The sequence below is a fragment of the Rhinopithecus bieti genome, unplaced genomic scaffold (genome assembly GCF_001698545.2).
Source record: "Rhinopithecus bieti isolate Rb0 unplaced genomic scaffold, ASM169854v2 scaffold_30965, whole genome shotgun sequence".
NCBI classification, from domain to species: Eukaryota; Metazoa; Chordata; class Mammalia; order Primates; family Cercopithecidae; genus Rhinopithecus; species Rhinopithecus bieti.
Window position 1 is genome coordinate 335,128 of NW_016813425.1, and position 27,673 is coordinate 362,800.

The 27,673-nt window shown below is 44.5% G+C and overlaps 1 protein-coding gene across 6 annotated transcripts in view; it reads left to right on the plus strand.

Annotated features, from left to right (window-relative positions):
• Positions 1–27,673, plus strand: part of CCNY (cyclin Y) — a 322,018-nt gene that overhangs the window by 151,122 nt on the left and 143,223 nt on the right. Inside the window, exon 1 of one of the 6 annotated variants that reach the window (XM_017848396.1) lies at positions 3,795–3,859. The exons of the other annotated variants lie outside the window; for them this stretch is intronic. Within the exon in view, the coding sequence (XP_017703885.1) occupies positions 3,826–3,859 (34 nt within the window). The 5' untranslated portion in view covers positions 3,795–3,825. Of the gene's footprint in view, positions 1–3,794; positions 3,860–27,673 lie in introns of those variants that run through there. 6 annotated transcript variants of the gene reach the window in all.

The window sequence follows — 27,673 nt, forward strand, 5'->3', positions numbered from 1 at the left end:
AAAAAAATAAAAAAAAAAAAAAAAAAAAAAAAAAAAAAAAGAATCCTTGTTCCCCAGTGCCACAAAGAAATAGCACTCGAACATAAATTTAATTCTCTCAGCAAGGCAATTTTTACTTTCTGCAGAAAGGGTGCTCGTTGCAGATGGAACAATGGTCAGAGCACACCTGAACAGGGGAGGGGCAGGGATTCTTATTCCTGATGCAGGTAGCCCCTGCTGCTGTGTTGTTCCCCTATTGGCTAGGGTTGGACCGCACAGTCTAAGCTAATTCCGATTGGCTATTTTAAAGAGGTCAGGGGTATGAGCCAGAGTGGCAGGGTGAGTAGTTTGGTGGGAAGAACAGTTAGGAACAGGTAACTAAAGGTGACTTAGGTCAGAGCAGGTGACCAAGGGTGACTCAGGTCAAAGTGGATGACCGGAATTAGGACGGAGCAGATGACCAGGGAACAGATGTGAACTACTGATTAGGACTGGTGGAAAAGTTGTTTACTGAAACTAGAAGCAAGTGGGCAATGAGAACCAGGAAGTTAAACTTTAAAATGGAGAATCAAAGAATAAGAGAGCTGAACCTACTGACATACTGATTCTTTGAAGAGAAACTTGGGGTTCACCATATTTAACATTACCCTAGTTTTTAGTTTTCTCACCTTTAACATGGGAATAATAGTACTTGCCTTACTGGATGGTGGCAAAGATAGATGAGCTCGTGCTTGGGAGGAGCCTGGGATCAGGCAGGTTCTCAATCAGTGGTAGCCATAACTGTCGCTTTGTGATTCTTCTCTCCGCCCCTCCTCTGTCTTCCTGTTGTCCCCCTTCTACTTCCACTCCTGCTACCAGTCCTCCTCTTGTTCCCTCTTCCTTCTGTTTTTATCTGCCAGCCTTCATGGCCTGACTAGTGCTGGCCTCACTTCTCCTATGACTGTCTTGTTGCCTGTTCCTAGTCACAGGAACCGCAGCCTTCTCTAAATTCCTATAACACTTATTATTTGTTCCATTAAAATGTTTTCAAAATGACATTTTATGTCATTATAAAAGGAACATATGTTTGTAAAAGAAATATATGTTTATTGCAGAAGATTTAGAAGATATGTAACTACAAGATCTTTCAAGATAGGAACTCTTTTATATTTTTTCCTGCTGCGTAAATATAGTGGAAATCATCCATTTCATACTTAATAGATTAAAAACTATTAGTTTTAAGTCTGTGGTGTTGTATTACCTCATTTGAAAGAGATTTTGATTTTTATGGCAAAGGAGGAAAGAATGTCCTGCATGAAGTTGAGAACGTAAAGACCAGAGGAAGGCACTGTTCTGGGTGTTGTGAAGGATGTAGAGGGACCCAGACCAGGTTTTCTGTCCTTCAGGAGCTCATAGTTCAAATAGGACTAAATGCTATTAAAAAAATAATCTAGTTACTGGTACAGAGAGAATGTCCCGTGGACTCATTGAGGATGAGGAGGTCCAGTCCTGCTGGGGTATCTGAGAAAGCTTCGGAGGCATTGGAATTAGAACCAGATCTTGAAGGGAGTAAGGATTTTGACAGATGGCCAGATGGCACTGAGAACATTCTAGTGGTGGGGAAGTGAAGTGCGAGATGTGGTTAGGTGACCCCAATGGCTGAAAACAGAGGAGAGGGTTGGCTGGGGAGCTGGGCCTCCAATGCCAGGCCAGTCCTCAGAGCTGTACGGCAACTCTGTCACAGCAGAGTTGGGAGTGGAGAAGTGACATGACCAGGCGACAGGACCAGTGGGAAGGTTTGAGACGGAGCGGCCAGGAGGACTTTAGCTGTGGCCATTACAGAGCCTAGCCTAGATGACAATGACCATCTCCTTGACCAGATGATACTCAGGCTCCTTCCAGTCCTCTTTTTGACCAGGCCTTTTTCTTGGGTCCTGTTTTCAGCCTGCATAGCTTTGCTAAGTCAGTTTAACTACAGCCTCCCACTCTTGAGCTCTCCTCCCCTGGCCTGCCTTCAGCAAGAATCCCCCTCCCCTTGCTGTCTCCTGTGAGTTATTTTCCATCCACTGACCCCGCTCACTCTGCGCATTGGTGCTGAGTCCCCAGCTGCCTTGTGTTTTCTGAGTTGAGCTCCGTCTCCTTCTCCTATTAGGATAGTCTTAGCATCTATCACAGTAGTCCTGGGAAAGTCTTCCTCACCATTTTAATAAGCGCCAGAGTAATTTTTTCTTTTACACAGATCTAGTAAAGAGATGCTCTTATAAGTATATGATGAATTGAATTGACTTGTGGAGGAAAGATGAGGCAATCAAATAGCAGTGTTTTCTCAAACCTTGCTGTCCTGGGCTTTTTGTTGTCATTGTCCTGAGTGGTGTCCTGAGTCTTCTATTGACTCAGAAATCGTGGCCTGGTTACTATTTGGGAAGGCATGTTTGTGAACCAGTGCAAATTGGTGGCATTTAGTACCCCTGCGTTTCCTTTTTAAATTCACCTTCCACTTTCCCTTCCACCCTGTTGTTAGGGACACCTGCCTTACTCACAGGTTGCTCCTGGAGACTTTGTGTAAAGGCTGATGTTGACCTGAAGGCCTCCTGCAGCTCGTTTTGCCTCCCTTGTGTTTTTCTTACATCTTTTCCCTTCCCTGGCTTCCAGCCATTCTCTGTGAAGAGGCAGCTCACTAGGTAAGCTGTGGCTTTAGAGCTTGTTTGCATTCAGTAGGTTTCCAGGCCATTTTCTCCAGCCTTTTAGTGCATGGCAAAGGCATCATTGGATGAGTATCATCAGGAGGGAAAGGGCAGATGGCAGTGTGTGGACTGTTAAAGAAAGCAGTGTGTGGGCACAGTGGCACGCACCTCTAGTTCTAGCCACTCCAGAGGATTGCTTGGAGCCAGGAGTTCGAGACCAGCCTAGCAACATAGCGAGACCCTGTCTCTAAGAAAAACAAAAAGGTTTACAAATCTAGGCTTTTAATCTATATAAAAGAAAAAAGAAAATGAAATAACAGCAAAAAAAAAAAAAAAATGCAGTTTGTCCAGAGACAGGGATGTGACTAGACAGCAGGAGTGAGTTAAGCCTTTCTTTGCCAGTGTTTGGTTCAGTTCACTCTCCAGTGCTTTGTGCAATTCATGTTTCCCCTCCTGTTTCCTGCTGGGAAACAGCCTTCTCCAAAAGGTGTGGAGCTGTGGCTAGAAATGGCCTTATGGCTGTGGTAATCCCCAAGTCTACCTCATAGAGACCATCTGTCTGTTTTCTGATTTCTCCACTCCTAATTTAAAGCTTTAGTTAATTGCCTGCACTTTGAGAAGCCTGGTGGAGATAACTTATAAGCATAGGTTAATAGTGAAAATGCTGAAATACAAGAACTGCCCAAACTGCCTTGATTCAATTAACACGTGCATTTTTCTTTAAAAGAATTTCACGCTGTGAAAAGCCTAGTAATTGTGATTTAAATTGTTTGATAAAAGCGTTCATTTGATTGCAGACTTGAGTAACTCACATTTGTTTAAAAGACTCATGATGGGGACAAGGGGGGTTAGGTTGATTCGCTTAGGATCCGATCTGAAGTTGAAGTGTATGGGTCACACGGCTTCAGGGCATTGTTTGGACTGGTCAGGGGGGAAGGATGGCACTTCATGGCTTTCACACTGAGTTGGTTTTCAGCCAGACCGGTCTTTTGGTATGCTGTCACATAGACACTTGTTAATATTTAAAGTATCTCTGACCTCTTGTACCTTTTAGTTCAAGATTTTTGTTTGTTTTGTTTTTAGGGCATGTTTTTCATTCCTTAGCCTCTGTTTTGAAGGGCCTTGGTGACCACACCATATTCTCCTGTTTAGGTAACCCCAGTGGCTGAAAGCAGAGGAGAAAATGTTTCATCACGGGCCCTCACCTTCTGAACATTGTGAGTCTGTGCCTTGGAAAATTAAATGAGAGTATTGTAAAACTCACTGAGGGCTTCTCTTGGGAAACTTCACATTCATTCTCCACGTGTTCTTCCCTCCCTCCCAGCCCCAATAGGAATTAAAAATTGGGAGTTGAAGAAGAAAGCTAGAAGTATTATGAAGCAGCCTTGTTTGCTTTAATAAAGTAATAGTTCTATTTTATCCTCCTCACTTTGCTGTGTGGTGTGCTCTCTTAAAGGTGACTCAGACAGTCAGACAGTTGCCTGTCTCAGTCTTCTCCCTGTGGTCCCACTACCCAGGGTACAGAATATAATCATTATATTCTGGCTACCCCAACTCAACTCCTACGCAGAGAAAGACAACCCTTACGAATGTGGCTTTGATCCACTAAACTCCGCTCGCATTCCTTTCTCCGTAAAATTTTTTCTAGTCGCCATCACTTTCCTACTATTCGACTTAGAAATTGCCCTGCTATTACCCCTGCCATGGGCTCTCCAAACAACAAATCTTCCCGTAATAATCAAATCATCAATTATATTAATCACTATTCTAACCCTCAGCCTAGCCTATGAATGAACTCAAAAGGGACTGGACTGAACTGAATTGGTAAAAAGTTAAAAAGTTTTTACCAGAAAGTGATGGGTAATAGTACTGGCTTCCTGAGGAAAAGCTATGTGTTGTTGCATTGTTAGAGAAAAAAACCAGAGCTGGATAGTAGTTAAGGTGGTGAAAATGGATTTTCTCAGGAAAACCATTGCAATAGGGGAGGAGAGATCCCAGTATAAAACCAGGCTCAATGCCAAGTGCAGCATGGGCCACTGGGAATTCCGAGCCAAGGAGCAGTGCGAGGGTCATTGTCTGGAAATTACTGGAGGAAACTTCAGGGGTCAGCGGGATTCTAGCTTCATTGACCCAGTGAGGATTCTTGCTGAGGGCAAGCCAGGAGAATCAGACATCACCTGGGGGGTTGTGGGGGATGGTGGAGGACGAGGGACACATCACATATTGACGGTGATCAGATGTTGAGGAGGGGGCAGTTCAGCTAAACTGACTTAGCAGGGCTCTTGCCAAAGTCAGGCGATGCAAAGAAGGATATGGAAGACCAAAGGTGGAGGTCCATTTTGGAAGAGCCTTAAGAACGGTCCGACTAAAGTTGGTCAGAGAGAGACGCTGTCAGCGCCTGGTTGTGTGTTACTTTTAGGTCCTGTGCGCTTTTTTCAGTTGAAAGGACAAACCCTCACCTTCAGCTGTTCTGGGTGCATCTCTGAGGCTGGATTTAGGGCTGGGCCTCTCCATTAGCTCCTGGGGATGGAGGCAGCACTCACCCTTTGCGGAAGTTTTATAGCACCCCCAGCTGGCCCAGTGTGTGGGTGTTGTGGGGTGCATAGGGCCCCCGTGAGAGACTTGGGGTCTGTCTCAGTGTGCGTGTTACTGTGTTATGCTATGGTGACTCCCTCTGTTTGCCTCTGTGAATGGTGGGCTCCAGAGGGCTGGGATCCTGACTGGCTCTTTCATCCTCTCATCTCCAGCATGGCGTTTTGCACATAGCACGTACTTGATATGTAGTGTGTGAAGCAGTGAAGGTCGTTTGTGAAAATTGGCCTCGGTTCTTTATACTCATGGTGATAGGATCGGGGGATCACAGTTTAGAAACTAGTGGAGAGAGCCTGGAGTATGGAAAGCTATAATTATTTTAAAAGCTTTCTCTCAACAGGTCATTTCATTCTCACACCTTCCCAAAGCATTCACTAGACAGGCCAACTGGAGTTTCACCTCCCCATTTGCTCTGCTCCCCACCCCATAGCTGAGTTGTAAGAGGCAGGTGCCACAAGAAGGTGGAGTGGTGGGCAGCCAGCCATAGTATCTGCAAATTGCAGAATGAGCCCTCCTTCTTGGCCTTCTGTAATTGAATGTTATACCACCTTTCTGGTACCGTTAATGGGCCAGGGTGCCCCAGTGTTCTCACTGACTCTGAAATGAACCATTTCTCTGTTGTGGGTTCTTGCATCTGGCAGGGCCATGGTGGGGAGACAGCGCTCCAGCCATGCCCCAGGGGCTGGTGAGGAGGTCCAGACAGTTTCACCTAGGCCTCAGGGACACTTCCCATGAGAAAAAAGGATTCCTGCTGGGCCGGGCACTCCTACCCTGCAGTGTGGGAGCGGTCGCTGGAGGTGCTTGAGTTGCTGGGTGCTGTGTCCCAGTGCCCCTGCAGTCCTCTTCCTGCTCTCCCCGTGAAGTTCCCAAGGCAGGATCTGGAGTCCCCAGACTGTTCAGGCAGACTTGTCTGGCTTGCAGGATTCCTCTAAGCTCTGGGTTTCTAGGATTCCAATTACAAAGGGTTATAATCTCACCTCCAGTTGGGTAAGGAAAATTCAAAGTACTGGAGTCAGATCAATTTTTCTGTCTGTTACAATTCTGGGGTCTGGCTCAGAGGGAGCAGATTCTTAGCACTGCTCACTTGGCAGCTCCAGGTGCCCCTTGGACCCTACACTTTACCACATAGCCGTCTTCTTCCCAGGGCTGGGGTCCCTCTGTCACTGCTGCATGGACTTTTGTGCAGAACACACACATAAAACAAACTTGGAGCTAGTAGGAAACCTTTGTATTCAGAGGAAATGTGGAAATAAAACGCAAGTGTCCAGGAAGTTGTTCTGGTAGGCGGCCCTGTGCAGGCAGCAGTGGTGTCTCCAGTGGTGCCTCCCTTCAAACCTACTTACCCCCACGTCATTGTATTTAGCACAGTGCATGAAATCCTTCTACTAAGTTCCCTAACCTTTATAATTATTCAGGAGCAAATATTGTACCTTTGGGATCCTAAGGAGCTAGCTCTTGCTTCTTTCCCCCCTTATCTCTGGGAGGTAGCTTGTCACAGACCCTACCTTAGAGGTACTCAGATACTTTGGAGGGCAGAATTAGTCACTGATGGGGGCACCGTTTCCCTCTTTGGCCCTGGATTGGGGAGGAGGAGTTCTAGGAGGCAGGGGAGAGACACAACATTGGTGGTGGGAGGGAATAACACTTCTTCTAGGGTCAGGTCAGCCTTGTATGCAGGGCACCAAATGAACCCTGTCCTTGGGACCAGAGACTGTGAACTTGGGCCAGGAGTGGCAGTGCTGGCAGTGCTTGAGCTATGTCTGAACCATCCCAGGAGATTACAGAATTAGGGAACTCCATCAGAAATGGCCCCAGGTGTGTGTGGGCTGTTGCATCCCTCCTGCCTGGAGGCACGTGTGTCCTTTCCCTCTGCCAACCTTCTAGTTTTTCATTTTGATCCATAGGTGGATTAAAGAGAGGACCTTAAACTGCCGGTTGCTAACCTTGAGTGAGGATTCTCAGAGGAGTGATGGCGCAGTATAGGCCGGACTTCCCCTTCTGGTGATGTGCTTGCTTCCAGGGCCAAGGGATGGGGAGGTACAGTGAGACTCGACTCTGTTCTCTGAGCTGTGCTGGAGGAGAAACACCCTCATCCATGTGGAGTGGGCGTGGTTGGAGGCAGCAGGGAGGGTAGTACCTGGGCTTCCTGGGGCCTGTGGAGGCTGAGAGCAAAGCCACCTGATCAAGGAGCATGACTGGGAAGCCAGTGGAGGTCCCCTCTGCTGCATGAGAGCCACCTCCTGGATCCTAGGGCCCCGGCTCTGGGCAGAGCTGGCCCTCTGTTCTCTGCAGTGAGTATAGGGACAGATGTGATTGTGATCCTCTCAGAGGACTGATGCATTTTGCCAGAGACATAGAAGTGGCTCAAAAGCCAGCAAGGTCCTTGGTGGACATGATATAGATACAGGTTGTGTTCTTCGGAAGTAACCTGCACGTGTCTTTTTGCATGGTGGAGATTCGGAACTGCAACCTGTGCTAATCCTTTCGGGTCCTTTTGTTATGGCCATGGAGCCCCATGATTTGGTCACTACTTGGGGTCATTTATGTGTCCGACTGATCCAGTTCCTGTGTTTTGACTGCTGGGACCAACAGCTGTGTGTGATTAGGGCATTGCCAAGTTCCCGGTGGTCGAAATCTTTCTGTATGGTTCTCCAGATGTCATTGTGTAATTCAAACTCCTAAGGCTGTAAGTTTTGCTAACTGCTCTTGAAGTGGTGCTCTCCTTGCGTTTTACAAAATGCAGAGTAGTTTTTGTCTAAAAGCAAAACAAAAAACTGGAAAGTGACCACGTAAATTTGCAGATAAAATACCCTTACATGTTTCTTCCTTTAAAATAACTGAAAATATGCTCAATTTTTATTTAGTTTAACCAGACCACGTTTGTGAGGGTAAGATATTCCTAAGCTATTCTGAGAGGGGGTTTAACCTGAGACCTGGTGGGGCCTGGGAAGGGATAAGACCTGCCTTGCCTGACAGAGCTGCCCCTGCGAAGAATCAGACATACGCTGTGCTTGCGTTCCTGGCCTTTCAGCTTGGTATGTCAGTCCCTCATAGCGTAGGCTTGTAGCAAACTCGCTGCAGAAATGCATTTTAAGTTCCAAGCAAATGTTGTGCAAATGAACTTTGAGAATCCAACTGACTTGAAAGCGTGAGCTGACTGGGTTTCTCACATGGTTTCTTTCCACATTTTATTAAGTTCCTGCTTTTTAACCATGTGTGCTTGGCAGTAAGACAACTAAAGGCAGCTTGAAAGTGAGGGTGGCATTTTTGATGTCCCTCTTGAGCATGGTGAGGTCATAGCTCCCTGCTAGGCCGTGGAGGCTGTGGACTGCATGTCTGGCTGCTAACTCTTGGCTTAACTGCCCAAGGGGTCCTTCTGCATGGCCAGGATGCTTATCCATGTTTGAGGTTCTTCTCGGGGACTGGTGTCTTGGGTGTCTCCTCCACTTTTCCGAAAATCTTTTTACTCCACCACAGAATTTGGGTACTAGTGTGTGAAGTGGTGAGGAGGTGACATGACCTGCAGACCAGCCACCTGCCAGGTGGCCGACACAGGACACACGCTGTTTCATTCAAGGTGTGAAGGGAGGCACAGGCTATTCTGTTTTCCTCAATTGAAAAGGAGCAGGATGAGTGTGGTGTTTCACGCTGTTAATCCCAGCACTTGGGAGGCCAAGGTGGGAGGTTGGCTTGATGCCAGGAGTTCAAGACCAGCCTGGGCAACATAACGAGACTCTGTCTCTACAAAAATAAACATAAAATAAAAGGGATTATTTCTCTTTGGCAATGGATCTTTTATTTTTCTGTGCTGAGTACTGATAGGGAAATACATAACTGGACTCCCCCTTAGCAGATCCCAGTAATATGCTCCCTTCAGTGCCATATGGGGGAGAAAATTCTGACTGTTGTGTGGAGAACCCTGAGAAGACTTCTTCCTGTAAATTGGAGATGTTCTGGCTGAACACAGGATTAGCCTCCAAACTGGTGATTTTGTTTTTAGAATAAGATACATGGCTAGTAGAGATAAAGTTCTGTTGACATGGAAGGCTAGGTATGTTCTCCAGTTTACATGGGGACTCAGAAAATATGTGGAGCTGGAGTCTCAGAGAGAAGGGACATGCCATGGGTCCCTTCTGACATCTGTCTGCTTCCCACCCCAGATCTCCCCTGCCTGATTTTAGCCCTGTGGATAGCTGTTCTTTATATTTGGATTTTCTTCCAGCACTATCTAGTTGATGTAGGCAGTTTTATAGAGGAATTCTTTTGGACTTTCTGAAATACTAAAAACGCTTTCTAGTGGTTTGATGAAAAGGCATTCTGTTTAGAATCTTCCTAGCACAGTGCAGGGGGTGGCAGGGCTGGTGGGGTGGGGTTGTTTCCCTTCTTGGAGGGGAAGCTGCACAGATCCCTCCCTGTCTTCTCCCTCCACTCACCTTGGGAATGAATGCCTGGGGCATTTAGGTTGGTCTCTTGGAATTAGCCAGTTCAAAGATGCTTGGTTTATGCTTGGTTTAAGAATATGCTTTGTTGAGAAAGCATATTTCTGTTTTAAAATAGTAATAATTTTTTTCTGACCAACATCTTCTCCAACCTCCCAACTAAAAGAATTATCAGTGGCTATTTCCAGAGTTATCTACTGTTCATTAGATAGTTAGGAGCAGGAATATTTATTAATGGTGCAATATATACTTAAACAGTATTTTTGATGGGGAGGATTCAAGTACCTGAAAACAAGGGCGTGTTTTCTCCTCCCCCAGGATTGTAACTTGACTTCTCTCTCTTTTCTAGAGTCTCTTAAAGCATTTTGGAATGGAATGGTTGCTGTTACAAATTGAGCCATAGTGCAGTTGCTGTGGAAACTCTAGCATGACTTTCCAGACTATTGTGTGGTTTTTTAGTAGTAGACACACCGTGACATTGAACTGTTATCTTAATGTACACTTTTTTTTTTTTTTTGAGAGAAATAGAAGGTAGTAGAGAAGAGAAGAGACTTTCTCAAATGTACACTTTGTGGAATAGTTTACTGAAGTAACTGTGCTCTGAAGGGCATGCAGCAGCACCTAGGGTGGAGGCCCAGCAACTGGCTGGCCCCGAACCAGGTGGCAGCTGAGTTTCAGCTGTGTTGAGCATCAGCAGTTCCTGTTTTTTGTAGAATTTTATACTGAGCTGTGTGTGCTTAGAATTGTTGGACTCTACCTGCCCTTGTGATAGTTCCTTCTCAGTTTTAATAAGAATAGAATAGGGAGCTGAGGGGCAGAGATGAGTGCAGAGGACTGTGTAGAGGACCATTTGCTTACCGGAAAACGAAGCTGCAGGTGTGCTCTTTTGTGATAGTGCTGTCTGTCTCTCTGGTTAAATCAGCATGGCTGGAGGTGATACTGAAACCCTGGAATCTGCAAGAGGATCACAGAGCACTTTGCAGTCCAATTCTGATTATCTGCCAGTTTCCTTCTTAAACAGCTAAAACAAAAATTTGTTTTGCCAGGAAAGAGATCAATTCTAAATTTCCCAAAGAACTTTTCTTTTCTTTTTTTCTTCTTAGGAGGTATAAGCAAAGGCATCTTCTTTTCTCCCTCTGAAAGTTTTTTTTTTTTTTTTTGCTTAAAGTTAGCAATAGTAAGAGAAAATGAACAAAAAAATTTCTATCTTTACTGGAGAATGTTGATGCTGGGATAAGCAGAGGTTTACACTAGAAATGGATTCAAGTAGACAAACTGTATTATTTCATCATAAATGCCGCCACTTTTTTTCTTTCCTTCCATTACCCTGCTCAACTCTTTTTTTTTTTTTAATTCTAGTTATGAAGAAAAAAAGTTATTTTGCCTTGACCCAGTGCAGAGATGAAAGCAGAAATCAGATTTACCCTATGTAATAGCTTGTTACTGAGCAAAGAAATGAAGTACATTAAGGAGGCCTTTTTTCCTCCAATGGCTGTTAGACTGTGTATTGCAACCAGGAGTTGTCAAGCTCCTGATCCTAATCCAAGCTGGGGGCTCTGGTACAGTATGGCCAGCTGCCTTGCCAGCTGCCTTTTGCCAGGCAGGTCTCGCATCTGTGATTGTCATCCCACTGGAATCAAGTTGCATGCCAGTGAGCTTGCTGGGGTGTGCCCAGGTCAGAACAGTTACAGCTTAAAAGTCTTCGCTGCCTTTTTTCAGATCCTCTTCCTGGGAGAGTCTCCCACACTAAGTTCGGCTTGGGTGCTGGCTGTGGTGAGGGTATGCTGCCACTGCAGCTGCTGTCTGGGCATCTGTGTTAGGGCTAATACTCCAAGAAGTGTGAGTCATTGTGAAGTGACTGTAGGCAGCTGGGAAATAACAGCTGTGAACAGAAAAAAGACTGATGGCCTGCTCTCTGGAGGCCTGGCCATAGTGATGAGAGGCTGAGGAACAGAGAGGGAAAAGAAAAATGAAGTTCTAAAATTAAAAAAAAAAAAACTTAATTTACACCGTGATTTACGGATAATTCCCAAGTGTGAAAGACAGTATAGGAAATACTCCAAATAACTTGCATTAAAATAAAAATAAATAAAAATGTAAAGATTTCCTGCCCCTATCTGAAAAAGTAATCTGTGATTGTTTTGTTTTGTTTTGTTGAGACAGGGTCTTGCTTTGTTGCCCAGGCTGGAGTGCAGCAGCATGATCACAGCTCGCGGCAGCCATGAACTCCTAGGCTCAAGCAATCCTCCCCGCTTGAGTAGCTGGGACCACAGACATGTGTTACCATGCCTGGCTTATTTATTTTTTGTAGAGACAGGGTCTTGCTGTGTTGCCCAGGTTGATCTTGAACTTTTGGGCTCCAGTGATCCTCCCACCTCAGCCTCCCAAAGTGCTGGGAATATAAGCGTGAGCCACTGCACCAGCCATGTGATTGTTCCATACAACTTAGATGGTACAGAAAAGCAAAGGAAGGAAAAATATCACCCTTGTCCTGTCACCTAGGAGGAGGGAACCAGAGACAGACACATGGTAAGTACGGACTTTGAACAGTGTCAAAGCTTGGAATAAGCTGAGCCTTACACAAATGCTGAAGACAAAACAAAAGAGGAAAAAGAGTTTTACATTTCAAACAGGACCAAGAAAGAGAAATGATCAATACGTGGAAGAGGATGTCAACTGAACAATTTGGTTTTCTCCAACTTTCTTCCCAGTGCCTGCTCTATTGGCATGCCAGCATGAAACCCAGATAAGGAGAGACATTTCTAAGAGATTTTTTTCTTTTAAAAATTATGATGTGGCAGACGCTAAGAGAACATGTGATCACGGAAACACTGCAGATAAATGTTAAGAAATTGTTAACACTGGGAAAAAAATGTCACAAGGTAAGGCAAATAGGGTCCTAATTTTCCAAAAAGGGAGGAAAGAGTTTGTGTGCATTGTGGATTGGTGAGCTTAACTTTGCTTCCAGGCACAGGTGATAGAAAGGTTGATTAAATAGTTTTGGACATTTGGAAAACAAAGAGCTAACTAAAAGCAAGCTTAAGTTCAAGCAGAAGAAATCAGTGCAAGCATACCACCTTCAGTTTTGAGAGGGTTGTTCCAAGGACAGGCAAGTGCACCAGAGCTCTGCTTATCAAACCGCAGCTGCATCTGTGTCACTGGAGGGCTGGGTTTTGAGACAGTAGGTCTGGAGTAGGGCGGGAATTTGCATTTCTAGGATTCCAGGTGACGCTGATGTCGCTAGTCTAGAGAACTACTGCTAGTATACTTAGTGTTGTTGGATTTGGGGAAGACTTAACTTTTGGAGAATATTGAGAAATTGGTTGGGAATATTAATGGTGGTGTGTGGAGGGTGAGGGCTTTTGACTGGTTAAACAGTGGGCAACTTTGTTGTCATTATTTTAACTTGGACAGTTGTCTTTAGTATTTTGTCAGAATACTCTGGTCTTGACCCTCATCTGTTAAGTAATTTCATCAGGGACTCAGATGACAAAAAGGTATGTTTCTCAAATCTGAAACACTAAAAGATTCTAGCTAATAATGTTGAATGGTTGAGGGTTTAAATGATCTTGGTATGTTAGATTTAGCAGTGATAGGCCGGGTGCGGTGGCTCACGCATGTAATCCCAGCACTTTGGGAGGCCGAGGGAGGATAACCTGAGGTCAGGAGTTTGAGATGAGCCTGGCCAACATGGTGAAACCCCGTCTCTACTAAAAGTAGAAAAATTTGCCAGGCATAGTGCATGTGCCTGTGATCCCAGCTACTTGGAGATTCTCTTGAGGGAGGAAAATTGCTTGAACCCAGGAGGCGGAGGTTGCAGTGAGCTAAAATCAAGCCACTGCACTCCAGCCTGAGCGACAGAGCAAGACTCTGTCACAACAACAACAACAACAACAAAAAGATTTAGCAGTGATACATGTAAAATGACTGCAGTTAATTACAGGAGGCTCTACAATACCTTCTGGGATAAAGGCCTAGGAATTTGGATTGACCTCAGTATTGTTTGAGATAACCTTAAGGTGGACTATATCTCTTCCATCTGACAACCTGTTTCTTACCCCTACCTGGGAAATCCAAGACAAGTTTTACGTTCTACTGAGAGATTTCTTCCATGGTCAGGCCATATCTATTGTATTTAGTGCAGTTCTAGCACCACATTTGAAGATTTTGACAAAATTTGATAGCATCTTGAAGGAAGAGACCAAGGTGTTTAAATCCGGAATGGATTTGCTGTGATAACAACACCACTGTCTCACTGGCTTTCCCTAACAAGCCTTAATTTCTTGCTCATATCATGGGAAGGTTGCAGGTGAACTGTGGCTCTGCAGGGCTGTGCTTGGTTCCAGGTTTCTTCCTTCAGGACCCAGACCAAAGGAGCAGCTCCTGTCTGGGTCTGAGACATGCTGTTCTCATGGGAAAGGGCTGGAGTGCAAGGTGGGGAAGATGCCATGTTTGCGTCCATCTAATTGGCTGAGGGTGCCAAGGTCAGAGAGGTGGAGCAGTGACCTCCCACTTCATGCAAGGACACAGCCTGTGACTGTGGGGCAGAGGGGGAAGTTGTAACTTTGTTTCAGGGAGGGAGTGGGCAGTTGGAAACAGTAATCCAATCTACAGCAGATGGAATATTCAGTTACCTTAACATTTATTGATTACCTACAAAAAATTAGGCATTGTGCTAAGGCATGTAGGATTCAGAGATCAGTAGAAACCCTGGAGGAACTCAGTATAGAAGGACAGAGGGAGATATAATCAAATAAATTGCTATACAACTTGACAGAAGAATCACAGCATTCCCAAGTACAGAGGCTGCAGAGAAGAGGGTGGGAAGGGCTGGCGGCAGGGAAGTATGAGGTCAGTGTTCTCAGAGGAGGGGACATCCAGCCTAGGTGTTGAGGATTTAATTAAGAATTTGCAGCTGGGTGTTGTGGCTCATGCCTGTAATCCCAGCACTTTGGGAGGCCAAGGAGGGTGGATTGCCTGAGCTCAGAAGTTTGAGACCAGCCTAGGCAACGTGGTGAAACCCTGTCTCTACTAAAATACAACAACAACAAAAAATTAGCTGGGTGTGGCAGCGTGTGCCTGTAGTCCCAGCTACTTGGGAGGCTGAGGCAGGAGAATTGCTTGAACCCAGGAGGCAGAGGTTGTGGTGAGCCGAGATCACGCCACTACACTCCAGCCTGGGTGACAGAGCGAGACTCTGTCTCAAAAAAAAAAAAAAAAAACCAAAAAAAAAAACAAACAAAAAAAAAAAACAAAGAATTTGTGCGGTGGGCAAGAGGATAGGGATCAGGCTCTGGGCCAGGGATGGCATAATTGCAGCTGGAGGCCGGAAACAGTGGGCTGCTTCCTGGGGGCCATGTTTTGCTTGCTGCTGTATCTCCAGTGTCCAGAACAGTGACTGGTGAATGAATGGTGGGTTTAGTCTTTTGGTATTGTATTGGAGGGATAAGAAGGAAAGAACCAAAAAGGAAGACACCAAGAGGTAATTTTAATGACATTTTCATGGGACACTTGGGAGCTAGATTAGAAGAAGCTAAGACTAGAATCGGGGAGACGAGTCTCAGGAGGGAAGTGGTGAAGGTCTGAAGGAAGGTAGGAAAAGGTGGGACAGATTCCAGACATATTTAAGGGGTGGTTGGATATGGGGAGTTTAAAGGGGAAGGAATGTGGTGGGTCAGTGGATATTGGTGACTGAAATCACCACTGCTAGGAATACAGTAGACAGAGAGCAAAAATAGTGAAAGGGAAGCTGATGTGTTTTGTTGTCATGTTTAGAGTTTGAGGTGACTGTGAGACACTGAGGTGAGGATATGCAATGAGTCATTGGATGTATGTGATTCTGCCCTAAAAATGTATATTTGAGCTTTATCATTAGAATGGGTGAAATTGCAGAGTGAGACTGTGTAAAACTTGGAAGTGCCTGGGACAGAAGCTCTGGGACACACAGTGTAGGAATGGCCAGGGGAGGAAGCTTTTTGAAGATTTGAAGGGGATATTCTCACAGCGAGAGGGCAACCAGGGAAGGTGATGTCCTGTGTGGAGTAGAGCGTTCAGCAGGAGAGAGTGGCTGTCACTAACTGCAGGGCAGGCAAGCTCAGGACCCAGCACCATGGCTATGGGAATGTCAGAAGTTGAAGAAAAAGGCTCCAGTGGCACTCAAGCGGGAAATGCGGTAGAGACTTGGAGACTCGACTTTTCAGAACTTGACTGAGAAGTGAGGGAGAGAGAGAGGAGTTCTGACATGCAGCAGGCACGTAGCTTTCGCCCCACTTCACAAAGGGAGGAGAAGCAGAGCCACGGAGGCTGACCTGGACTTCACTGCTTCCCCTCTGCGGTTGAGCTGCTGTCAGAATGTGGATTTGCAAATAAAGATCTGTTTTTTTGCCCAAGGTTTTCTAGGCTAAAAAATAGGCCTATTTTTTTCCTGTGTTAGTTTCCTTGCTGTGTAACAAATTACCAGAAGCTTAGCAGCTTAAGACAACACACATTGACTCTGTCACAGTTTCTGTGGGGCATGAGTCGGAACATGGCTTGGCTGGGTCCTGTGCTTCCCAGTCTCTGACGAGGCTGCAGTGAAGGTACTGTCATGGCTAGGGTCTCATCTGAAGACTTGCCTGGGCAGGATCCCCTTCCAAGTTCCCTTGCAGAACCTGGGTGTTGGAAGGATTCCATTTCTTTCAAGTTACGGGGCTGAGGGCCACAGTTCCTTGCTGGCTCCTGGCTGGAGGCTGCCCCAAGTTCCATGTCCTGTGGGTTTTTCCACCATGGGAGTTAGCCATTTCTTCAAAGCCAGCCAGAGAGAGACAGCTTGCAAGGGGGAAGTCATTGTATCATGCTGCCTTAGCACAGAGGTGACATCACCTGTGCCCTATTCTGTTGATTATGAGCAAGTCACAGGCCCCACTAGCACCTAGGAAAGGGGATTACATAAGAGCATGAATACCAGGAGGCGGGAGTCATTGGGTGGGTGAGAACCTTAGACCTGCCTGCCGCAGAGTAGAACTCCGTGGTACATCTTGTAATCATGAGACTTTTGCAGCATGACTTCAGCAAATTGGGGGCCATGGTGGAAGGGAGTGATTCACTTCACTATCAGATGAGATTTTCACAGTGAAGGTGAGATGTGAACTGGTCTTTGAAGTGGTAGCTCCAGAATTTTCAAACATAAAAGGGGTTTAGGGTAACAGTCTGGTTGGAAGCAGGGTACATCACAAATGCAGTGTAACAAATTACCAGTATTTGGAATAGCTTGCTAGCCCTGAGGGTAGAAGGGCTTTGTTGGCCTTCAGAGGAGCTGGAGCCCGATCCTCAGGGCAGAAAGCCTTTTTGGGCCTTGAGAAGATGGAAACTCTTTCCTGAAGGCAGATAGGTCTTTGTGGACTCTCAGAGGAGATGGAGCTGGGTCCTGAGGGCAGAAGGGCTTTTAGCCTGGGTAATGATAGGATTAGTTTTGGGCTCTTTTCCTCAGCTGTAGGGGAAACTGCTTGGGAATGTGTTTTGCTCACATCTGTCTCCTCTGCTCTTGGCAGGAGACAAGAAAGGATGTAAGCCGAGAAGTCAGAGCTGCTGACGTGTTTCCCAGGTTCTGTTGCATCCTGAGAAGCCTGGGTCAGGCTGAGGTTTGGGAGAGATTGGGAATGTGTGACCCCACTCAGGAATCGGGCTGCTTACTTCCAGATCACTGTAGGCCAGCTCCCTCCTGCTGTACCTTTCACACGTGGACTCAGCCATCCTGTGGGCCAAGCAGGTGGCAGTGCCCGCTCTGACTACACAGATCAAGACAGAGTTTCGTAGATAAAAACCAATGATTCTTTAAAAGGCATCTTTTCTTCACGTAGAATTGGTATATTGGATGTCAGGAAGAAATAGTTGCTCTTTTTTCCCCATCCTTCCTGAAAGAGCAACTTTGTACAATGTTTTTGGCAGCTGATGTTTAAAGAAGATCAAAGAAGAAAACTGGCATTTTTGGCAGGTTATGACATTGGTACCCATGGGGTGCTGTTCACTACCATGTGACCTGACCTGGAAACTTGTGGCACTTGTGTGTGTGTGTGTGTGTGTGTGTGTGTGGCCTTGTAGGGTGTTACTTCTCTCCTTGGCTCCCTACCATTTACTTGGATGATGCTGACATTGGTGGATTTCTGCAGATGTGCTGTTTAGCCAGGTATGCAGCGCTCTTTATTTAAAATGGAGGGCTATTAATGATGGCTTACGCCTGTAATCCCAGCACTTCGGGAGGTTGAAATGGGAGGATTCTTTGTGCCCAGGAGTTTGAGACCAGCCTGGGCAACATAGTGGGATGCTGTCTTTTAAAAATAATAAAATAAGATGGGGAATCTTTTTGATTGGGGAGAAATTAGAATGTAATTTTGGAAAGGGTCATAAAGTAAGTCATGAGTTTGGGGAAGCACCGTGACATGTAATTACCTAGTTATCTCTTAAATTTCAAAATTGGACTTAATTGAGCAAATGGTGGTGAAGATACCACAGAACAAAAGATTCCCTGTTGCCTTCTGGGCTTTTTTATTATATGAAATGATGTGGCATGATTTATTTGGTTGTTGCTGTCTGGTTCTGAACATGAGCAGCCTTTAACTGACAGTTGGAATGGGGCCCAGTTGGAAGGATGGCTGCGGACCACCTGCTTTCATGGCCCTGTTGCCCTGGAGATCACTCCAGCTGTGACTGTTGCTGGCCTGTGGGAGCAAAATCAACTCTTCAGACAGGTGGCAGCAGGACTAAACTCCAGACTAGAGGAAACCAGGGAAGAGAAAGCCCAGCCTGAGTATAGCAGGAAAGAAACTGAAGTCAAGGGTCATTAATACTAGCCTTCATAACCCATCAAACAACGAAAATATATTTCTTGCTTAAACAAAACCATGTAGATTAACCCTCCTCCATCCCGTGGCTACCTTCTTCAGCAGGAGCAGAGTCAGGAGAGGCATACTTACTGCCTTTCTGTGGAAGTGAGACACGTCACTTCTTAATCTCCATTGTGGCCCTAACTGATGGCAAGGATGACCAGGAAATGCCGGGAAGCACATGGAATGCCAGTCTTTGCTTTGACTCTCAGGACAGCTTTTCTGTTAAGGAGGTATTTAGAATCAATCTTCTTTGTGGATTGCAAAGAGGTGTTCTCATTCCACAGTGCCTTTCAGGGAGTAAGAGGACAAGCTGATCCCATTAGCTGTGGAGCAGAGCGGCCCAGAGCAGGGGCTCTGGCATCTGAGTCTGAGCTCTTGATCCACCACTTACCATGTGACTTTGAGCAAATCATTTAACTTTTCTGCCTTTCTGTCACCATCTGTAAAATGGGGTCACTGATAGGACTGTTAAAAATATGAAATGATTGTTACATTCATAGTTTTATCTATGAGGGAAAGAGAAGTTGATGGTGGTCAGTTTTAGCTAAAATGTTTGAGCATGTTTTTCTTTGTTTTAATAAAGGGGGAGGTTAAAACAAAACTCCTTGAGAGGTGTTTATAGTCACTAGATGCTTTGTAGAGCTTTTGGTCATGTAGTTTTAATTCTAGGGTGTTTGCCTTTTGTGGTTTCTTTTAGGTGTTTTAAGGAATCAGACCTGCATCTTTTTTTATTTTTTATTATACTTTAAGTTCTAGGGTACATGTGCACAATGTGCAGTTTTGTTACATAGGTATACATGTGCCATGTTGGTATGCTGCGCCCATTAACTTGTCATTTACATTAGGTATATCTCCTAATGCTATCCCTCCCCTCTCCCCCGACCCCACAATAGGCCCCGGTGTGTGTGTGTGATGTTCCCCTTCCTGTGTCCAAGTGTTCTCATTGTTCAATTCCCACCTATGAGTGAGAACATGTGGTGTTTGGCTTTTTGTCCTGTGATAGTTTGCTGAGAATAATGGTTTCCAGCTTCATCCATGTCCCTACAAAGGACATGAACTCATCCTTTTTTATGGCTGTATAGTATTCCATGGTGCATATGTGCCACAGTTTCTTAAGCCAATCTGTCATTGATGGACATTTGGATTGGTTCTAAGTCTTTGCTATTGTGAATAGTGCCACATTAAACATACTTGTGCATGTGTCTTTATAGCAGCATGATTTATAATCCTTTGGATATATACCCAGTAATGGGATGGCTGGGTCAAATGGTATTTCTAGTTCTAGATCCTTGAGGAATCGCCACACTGTCTTCCACAATGGTTGAACTAGTTTACAGTCCCACCAACAGTGTANATGGCTGTATAGTATTCCATGGTGCATATGTGCCACAGTTTCTTAAGCCAATCTGTCATTGATGGACATTTGGATTGGTTCTAAGTCTTTGCTATTGTGAATAGTGCCACATTAAACATACTTGTGCATGTGTCTTTATAGCAGCATGATTTATAATCCTTTGGATATATACCCAGTAATGGGATGGCTGGGTCAAATGGTATTTCTAGTTCTAGATCCTTGAGGAATCGCCACACTGTCTTCCACAATGGTTGAACTAGTTTACAGTCCCACCAACAGTGTAAAAGTGTTCCTGTTTCTCCACATCCTCTCCAGCACCTGTTGTTTCCTGACTTTTAATGATCACCATTCTAACTGGTGTGAGATGGTATCTCATTGTGGTTTTGATTTGCATTTCTCTGATGGCCACTGCTGTTGAGCATTTTTTCATGTGTCTGTTGGCTGCATAAATGGAATCAGACCTGCATCTTCAAATGGCATTCATTTCTTTTAACTTATATTCTGATAATAATGAACAAACCATCTATCAGAGCCAAATCTTCTATGCTCCAGATAATTGTAAGAGATTTCACTACATTTTTAGGGGTCTCTAATCCTGTCTGTGGGTTGACAGAATTGAGAGAGTGAAGAGGAAGCTACCAGGAATAGTTCACCTCTCCAGCAATCTGTTCTCTTTTTTTCATCAGCTGTTTCCAAAAGCCTTCAGCAAGATGCTGTGTGACATTCAGCTGGTACCATTTCCAGTAAGTCTAAAAAAGCTCTAAGCCCAGGCCTTTTGGAATATGTATCCTTTAGGAAAAATCATCAGTAAAACTTCAGGATAAGACTGTTGAGTATAAAATGGGGTTTATGCTGCAAAGTAGAAACTGAATCATTTAGCTTCGATTTTAGTGAAGGGCTGAGAGTTTATGTAACAGAACTGTCTAAATGCTCTCTTTTATATCAGTGCTTGTGAATATCAACAGCAGGGAGCAGGGAAGTAGGAAATTTTCTTCAGTGGTCTGGATGGAGTGTTTAATGAGCTTGTTCACCAAATATGTAACCGTGTCTGCCTGTAGCCGGGGCTGGAGGAATGAAAAGACTGGGAAACCCCTACCCCAAGCTTGGTCACTGCATTTTCTCAAGGAAACCTGTGTCTGTGCTGCAAAGCTCTTCTACCAGGAGGGAAGATGGAGAGAACAAGATAGAAAAAAACATGCCCTTGCTTGATCCTGCAGAGAAATTGGGCAGTCAGTTTTCGTCTGTGAAGCATTGGGAGCCATGTCCTACGGACAGAATTAAATATGGGGCCTCTTGTCCACAGGCCCTCTCCTGTGCATTCGGGTGGTGTGGTTGTGGTCACCCATAACAATGATGACAGATGGGGTAAGCGGTAACTGAGAATATGCCGCTGGTGCTCAAATGTGGGGGTCCTATGTGGGGACAGTGGAGGTAGAGCGAGTACAACCCAGCAATTCCCAGTGAGGCTCTGGAGTCAGAATGCCTGGTGTGAACCCTGGCCCTGTTGCTTGCTCATGTGAGATGTGATGTAGGCAGTTTCTTTCACTCTGCTGTGCTCAGTTTCTTCATCTATAGAATGGGGATATAATAGTTTTTTTTTTTTTTTTCTCTCTCTGTCACCAGGCTGGAGTGCAGTGACACTATCTCTGCTCACTGCAACCTCCGCCTCCTGGGTTCAAGTGATTCTTGTGTCTCAGCCTCCCGAGTAGCTGGGATTATAGGCACGCGCCACCACACCCAGCTAATTTTTGTATTTTTAGTAGAGATGAGGTTTCACCATGTTGGCCAGGCTGGTCTCAAGTTCCTGACCTCATGATCCACCCGCCTCAGCCTCCCAAAGTGCTGGGATTACAGACGTGAGCCACCGCGCCTGGGTGGGATATAATAGTATTTATGTCCTAATGTCCTTGTGAATTAATGCATGTGAAGTAGTTAGGATACCATTTTGACATACTGTGAGTGTTCCATTGTATTACTATTATTTGGGAATTCTTGAAGAACAGTTAATTAAAAAGTAGGCTGAAGTTTATTGTGAAGCATCTCTAATGTGATATGGTGTGAAGGAATTTGGACTTAGCATTAAAAATTTTAAGCAAGGAAATGTTATGAAGGAAGTGTTTTAGAGGTATTGCAACCCTGGCAGAATGGCACAGGTTGGATCCGAGGTAGAAAGAAAGGTGGCAGGAAGGCTGATGGGAGAAAAAGTAATCCAGGTGTGACCCAGAGTGTGTGCTAGGGTGGTGTCCATGGACTATGAGGGAAGGACTGGGTTGTGTTAGACTGTTCCTTTTTTTTTTTTTTTAAAGCAATTTGGCAGATTTTTAAGGTGCTAAGTTATAGGTTCGAGGAAGTTATTGGATAGATAATTTGGAGATAATTCAAAACTCATTTGATATACAACTCAATTAGTCCTACAGATTGATTTTAACTGCTTTATCTCATGTCTCTCTTTCTTTATATACATTTACATAAATATATGTGTGCGTGTATGTCTGTATGTGTGTGTGTGTGTATATATAATACTTCAGGTTTTGATACTTTTAGGTCATTCATACAGCATTGTGACTGCTGAAATTAGGAAATAGGTTGACAGATAACTAATTTCTAGGCAAACTTTATAATTAAAAGAAATAGATATGGCTGTGAATTTTTTTTTTTTTTTTTTAAGCACAGTTCAAAATAAATGGTGCCATTTGGTCTTGCAAATGGTTTCCTTCTCATCTAGTTTTATTTTTCTCTACATGAAAAGCCTTGCTGACTCCTGTTCTTAATTTTCTGTTGTTCTTAATTTAGGTCCTATGTCTGTGCTTGCCTGATTTTTCCTGTGACTATCTTTTATAGATAAAATAGTGGAAGAATCATCATGTATGTAAGTTTAGGAAGTTTTCATTAAGCTGCTAATTTCCTAAAGAAATCTGCATCATGGCGTACCCTTTGTTTGTTGTAGGAGAGTATAGTGATGCTGAATGAATCACATATTGCTCTGTGGCAAGAGGAATGTTTGGTAAAGCTGTTGTTTGCTTTGGTGAGCAGTGGAGGTGGAGTGGGATCTGACCCCAGTGGCCCTAAAAACAGCGAGCTGTAGAAACTAGGCCCACCTGGGCTTTCCTGGGTCTCCCTCACTCGTGCCTTCTTGTTTCTCGTGAAAATGTGAAGCTGCCGTGATATTTTGGGGTCTCTCACTTGGCATAGGTAGCTTTTCAGTGACTTTGCAACTATTCTTTCTGCATATCTTCAGTTGGAGATGAACATGTTTGTTTTGCAACTCAGCACCTGATGGGGATTCTGGAGAGTGCAGTGTGGGATCTAGGATCACCTTACCCGGTTCCCAATGACCATCTCATGAGGAAGTCGCATTCTCACTCCAGAATCTCACTGGAAAACAAAATCAGACTCTCACCTAAAAAGAAGGAACTGAATATGAAGTAAACTTTTAAAAGTAAATATGTTTTCAAACTGCAAAACAGATGCTTTCTTTTGGTAGTTTTGCTCATCAAACCTAAGCTGAATGTGAACAGAGACTAATTTTTAACTGTTAATTCACAGCCTAGATGGCAATGAGTCTGAATTCTAATTTCAAAATCTTATTTGAACTCTGTGTTTGGCTGACTGAAGTGAAAAATGTATTGTTTAGTAATTCAGAATCATACCCTGCAGCGTTTTAAGCCAATTTTGAGAGAGTCATGGCCAAGTGTAAATTTGCATACTTAACTTTTATTCGTTAGTCACACAGCCAGCCGAGTGGATAGGCCTGTTTGAAGTCAGGCTGTGTGCCCCTGTGCCAGTGCTGGCTCGGCTTTGGGGCAGGATTTTGGTTATAGGATGAGGTTCAAAGGACCTGGCTGAGGACGGCCACACAGGTTGAACAGGCCGTTTCTGGAGAAGCCCACTCAGTTGCTCTTCCTGGATCACCTTTCTAGGCCAAGTATAAAAGGAGAGGGAATTTCTTTGTTAAATTCATTCCTGGTTTCAGGGCCCTTTTGTTACCTTCTCTTCCCTACAAGCTCCCATCTCTGTGCTCTAGGAAGTTCAGAGACACGGTTTATCATGGGTGCTTGGCACCACTGTCTCTCTATGTGGATCCTAACTCCAGTCTCTTGATGGTCAGCTTGACACAGGTTCACTGAATCACTGCCTTCCAGTCCTGGGCAGGTGCTCTGTTTCTGTGTTATTCTAGAACCCCCGACCCAGAGAACACAGAGCTTGCTGGTCTGCCTTCATTTTCTCACCTCCAATTTAAGACCAAGTAATTTTATTTTGCCTCCACTTGGTGTTTGGAAGCATCTGGAGGCTTTTGTCAGGGTCACAGTTTCATGCCTCTCTGGCTTTTGTCCGCGTTGCCTGGTTCTCTTCTGGCTGACCCTGCTGACTGGAGTCTGTGATAGACTCCCATTTTCTTGAGCTGAGTCACTTGTTTTCCTCCAGGATGCCGTTCCCTACAGCTCATCCTGCTTGTTTTCAGTTACTTTCCTGTTTTCTGCCCTTGCTCTTATAACCAGGCCTGTTAGATCTGAATCTAGTCATTCTGCATTCTCTTCACAGGTTTCTCTTGACAGTAAACATAAATACAGTAATTTCTATGGGCCAGATATGGTTCTCAGTGTTGGGTGAATTTTAACTCAGTCTCCATAACCATCTGTGAGGTGGGTACTCATCTCCATTTTGCAGAGGGGAAACTGAGGCACAGAGAAAGTCAGTGCCCCACAGTCATCAGGGTGCAAAGTGGGGGAGTCAGGGTTGAACTCAGAAAACCTGGCTCCCGAGCCTGCGCTCTTTAATGTTATTCTATATTCTTTTTAAAACATTTTTTGACTTATTTTGTATTCTATAAATATTTTGACTCATTTTACATCCAATTTTACACCTTTCTATTCTTTTAAAACTTTTTTAAAATTTAAGTTTAAAACCTACAGTCATCAATAAAACATTATTCTATATTCTTGCTGGCTTGTGGGACCTCTGCTCTCTGGAATCTTCTGTGTGGCCTCCTTGCTCCCAGGATGAGTTAGCTTTTTCATATGATATTCAGCTACAATTCTATATAGGCAGTTGTGTTTTGAAAAAAGCATTGGAGTTAGCATTAGATCCGAGGTTCTGGCTGCAGTGCATGACTGATTGTGTGGCCTTGTCTAAGCTCTGTGACCTCTCTGGCGTGCGTTTCCCTGTCTTGTGGTATGAGCTGACTCTTGGGCATTTGAGAACATTAAATGTGAGTAAGTAACAAGGTACTTGATGCATAAAGGCAATCAGAAAATGGCAGTTATTATGCTAATAATTTAAAAAGTTGAAAGCTGTTATAAACTTTCAAGATATGTTGTTTTATGTTTACATTTAGTCAGTTAATTCTGGTTTCTAATTCATTAGGCCAAGAAGAGAGGTCTCTTAATCAGCATTCCATTAGGGATTTATTTATTTATATTTGCTTATTTTTTGTCATTTAAGAGTTAAAGGAATAGAAAGAATTCTGCCTTTTAAATGAAATCTTTTTAACATTAGTTACGCGTTAAGATATCTGTTTATCCTTCATGATTTTTTTGTTTTATTGCTAAAAAACATGGACTCATTTAATTGTCTAGCCAGTAAAGGCCTTTATAAAATTTTTCTCTAAAAGCACAATAAAATAGTATTTGCTTTTTTTAAAGTACAGTCTTTGTAACTGACTTTACATTTTGTTAGGTGGTACTAAATCAACCACAGTTACTGCTTTAGTTAATGGCACTGAAATATTACTTGATTTGTGAATCTATTTCGAGTGTTTTGTATGCTGAACTTTCCACCTCCCCAGTCTCCTAAAGTAAAACGACTGGTTGTCCTTTGGTGGTGTTTAGTCTGTGTGATGTTTGTCTTTAATTCATTTCCTTTTTTATAGAGTCTTTTTTCATTTACTTAAAATTTTTCAGCCAGGCGTGCTAGCTCACACCCATAATGTCAACACTTCAGGAGTCCGAGGCAGTTGGATTGCTTGAGCCTAGGTGTTCGAGACCAGGCTGGGCAACGTGGCAAAACCCCGTCTCTACAAAACATACAAAAATCAGCTGGGCATGGTGACGCACACCTGTATTCTCAGCTGCTTGGGAGGCTGAGGTCCAAGGGTTGCCTGAGCCCAGGGAGGTTGAGGCTACAGTGAGCTGTGATTATACCAGTGCATTCCAGCCTGGGTGACAGAGGGAGACCCTGTCCCAAAAAAAAAAAAAAAAAAAACTACTGAAAGAGGCTTTTTTTTTTTAGGTAGGGTGGGGAGATGTGCATTGAGAGTGTTTGTTATAAGCAGCAGGTTATTTTGGTACACTGTACATTTTATTAAGGGATTTTTCCTCCGGGGTTTGTTGAATGATGGCGGATGTCTCAGTTTGGTTTCAATAACTGAATCCTTTGGAGACGCATGCAAAGAAACTTTTTGTCTAAGAAGAGCTTTGACCTGCCTCAGTCCTGAGTTGCTGGCCATGACCAGATTAGGTAAGTGATTAAAAATAGCAGAACTCTTTTGTAGACATGATCCTTTGAAAATTCTCAAATTTGCTTATTCTGAACTCCTGTAAGCTTACAATTATGTGAAGATCACTTACTCTTCACCTAACAGAAATTATAAGAAGATTGGGGTTAGAGAAGAGTTTTTCAGATGGTATCTGAGATGATCACCTCAACATGGAAATGAGGAAACTGAGGCTGGGGTTAGGGGAGGTAATTTCCATACCGGTAACAAGGTGGCAGAACAGAGAGGGTGAGAGCCTGGCTCTGTGGCCACGCTGCCTGGGGCTCTGGGGACTTCTCTAAGTTGTGTGGACTCGGAGCCTCGTTTGTCATCTGTCAAGAGAACGAAGTTAGTAATCATAGCTCCTGCAGAGTAGTTGTGAGGATTGAATGAGTCGGTATACCTTAGAGCATTCAGACAGCACCCAGCCCAACATAAGTTCTCAAAAAAAATTTTTTTTTTTGAGATGGAGTTTCACTCTTGTTGCCCAGGCTGGAGTGCAATGGCATGATCTCAGCTCACTGTAACCTCCGCCTGCAGGGTTCAAGCAATTCTGCCTCAGCCCCCCGAGTAGCTGGGATTACAGGCGTGCACCACCACACCTGGCTAATTTTGTATTTTTAGTAGAAATGGGGTTTCTCCATGTTGGTCAGGCTGGTTTTGAATTCCCAACCTCAGGTGATACGTCCACCTCAGCCTCCCAAAGTGCTGGGATTACAGGCATGAGCCACCGCGCCCAGCTGTTATTTTCTAATAGTTGTAGTAAATAACCCCCTACATTTCTGCAGTACCTTGTGGCTTACAGAGTATTTTCTCACACATCTCATTTGATGCTCACAGAATCACCATAGGGAGGCGTATCTGATATTATTAAGTGCTTGCCAGGGTCTCCCAGCTCTCATGTGGCCTGATCAGAGAGCCTAGTCTTGCAACTCCTAAGTCTAGCTGACAAGTAAGGTGTGTTACCAAGTGTACCTGGCCAGGCACATAAAGGTACAAAATCGATACTTTAAAACTTGTGGCCGAGCGCAGTGGCTCAAGCCTGTAATCCCAGCACTTTGGGAGGCCAAGACGGGCGGATCACAAGGTCAGGAGATCGAGACCATCCTGGCTAACATGGTGAAACCCCATCTCTACTAAAAAATACAAAAAACTAGCTGGGCGAGGTGGCGGGCGCCTGTAGTCCCAGCTCCTTGGGAGGCTGAGGCAGGAGAATGGCGTAAACCTGGGAGGCGGAGCTTGCAGTGAGCTGAGATCGCGCCACTGCACTCCAGCCTGGACGACAGAGCAAGACTCTGTCTCAAAAAAAA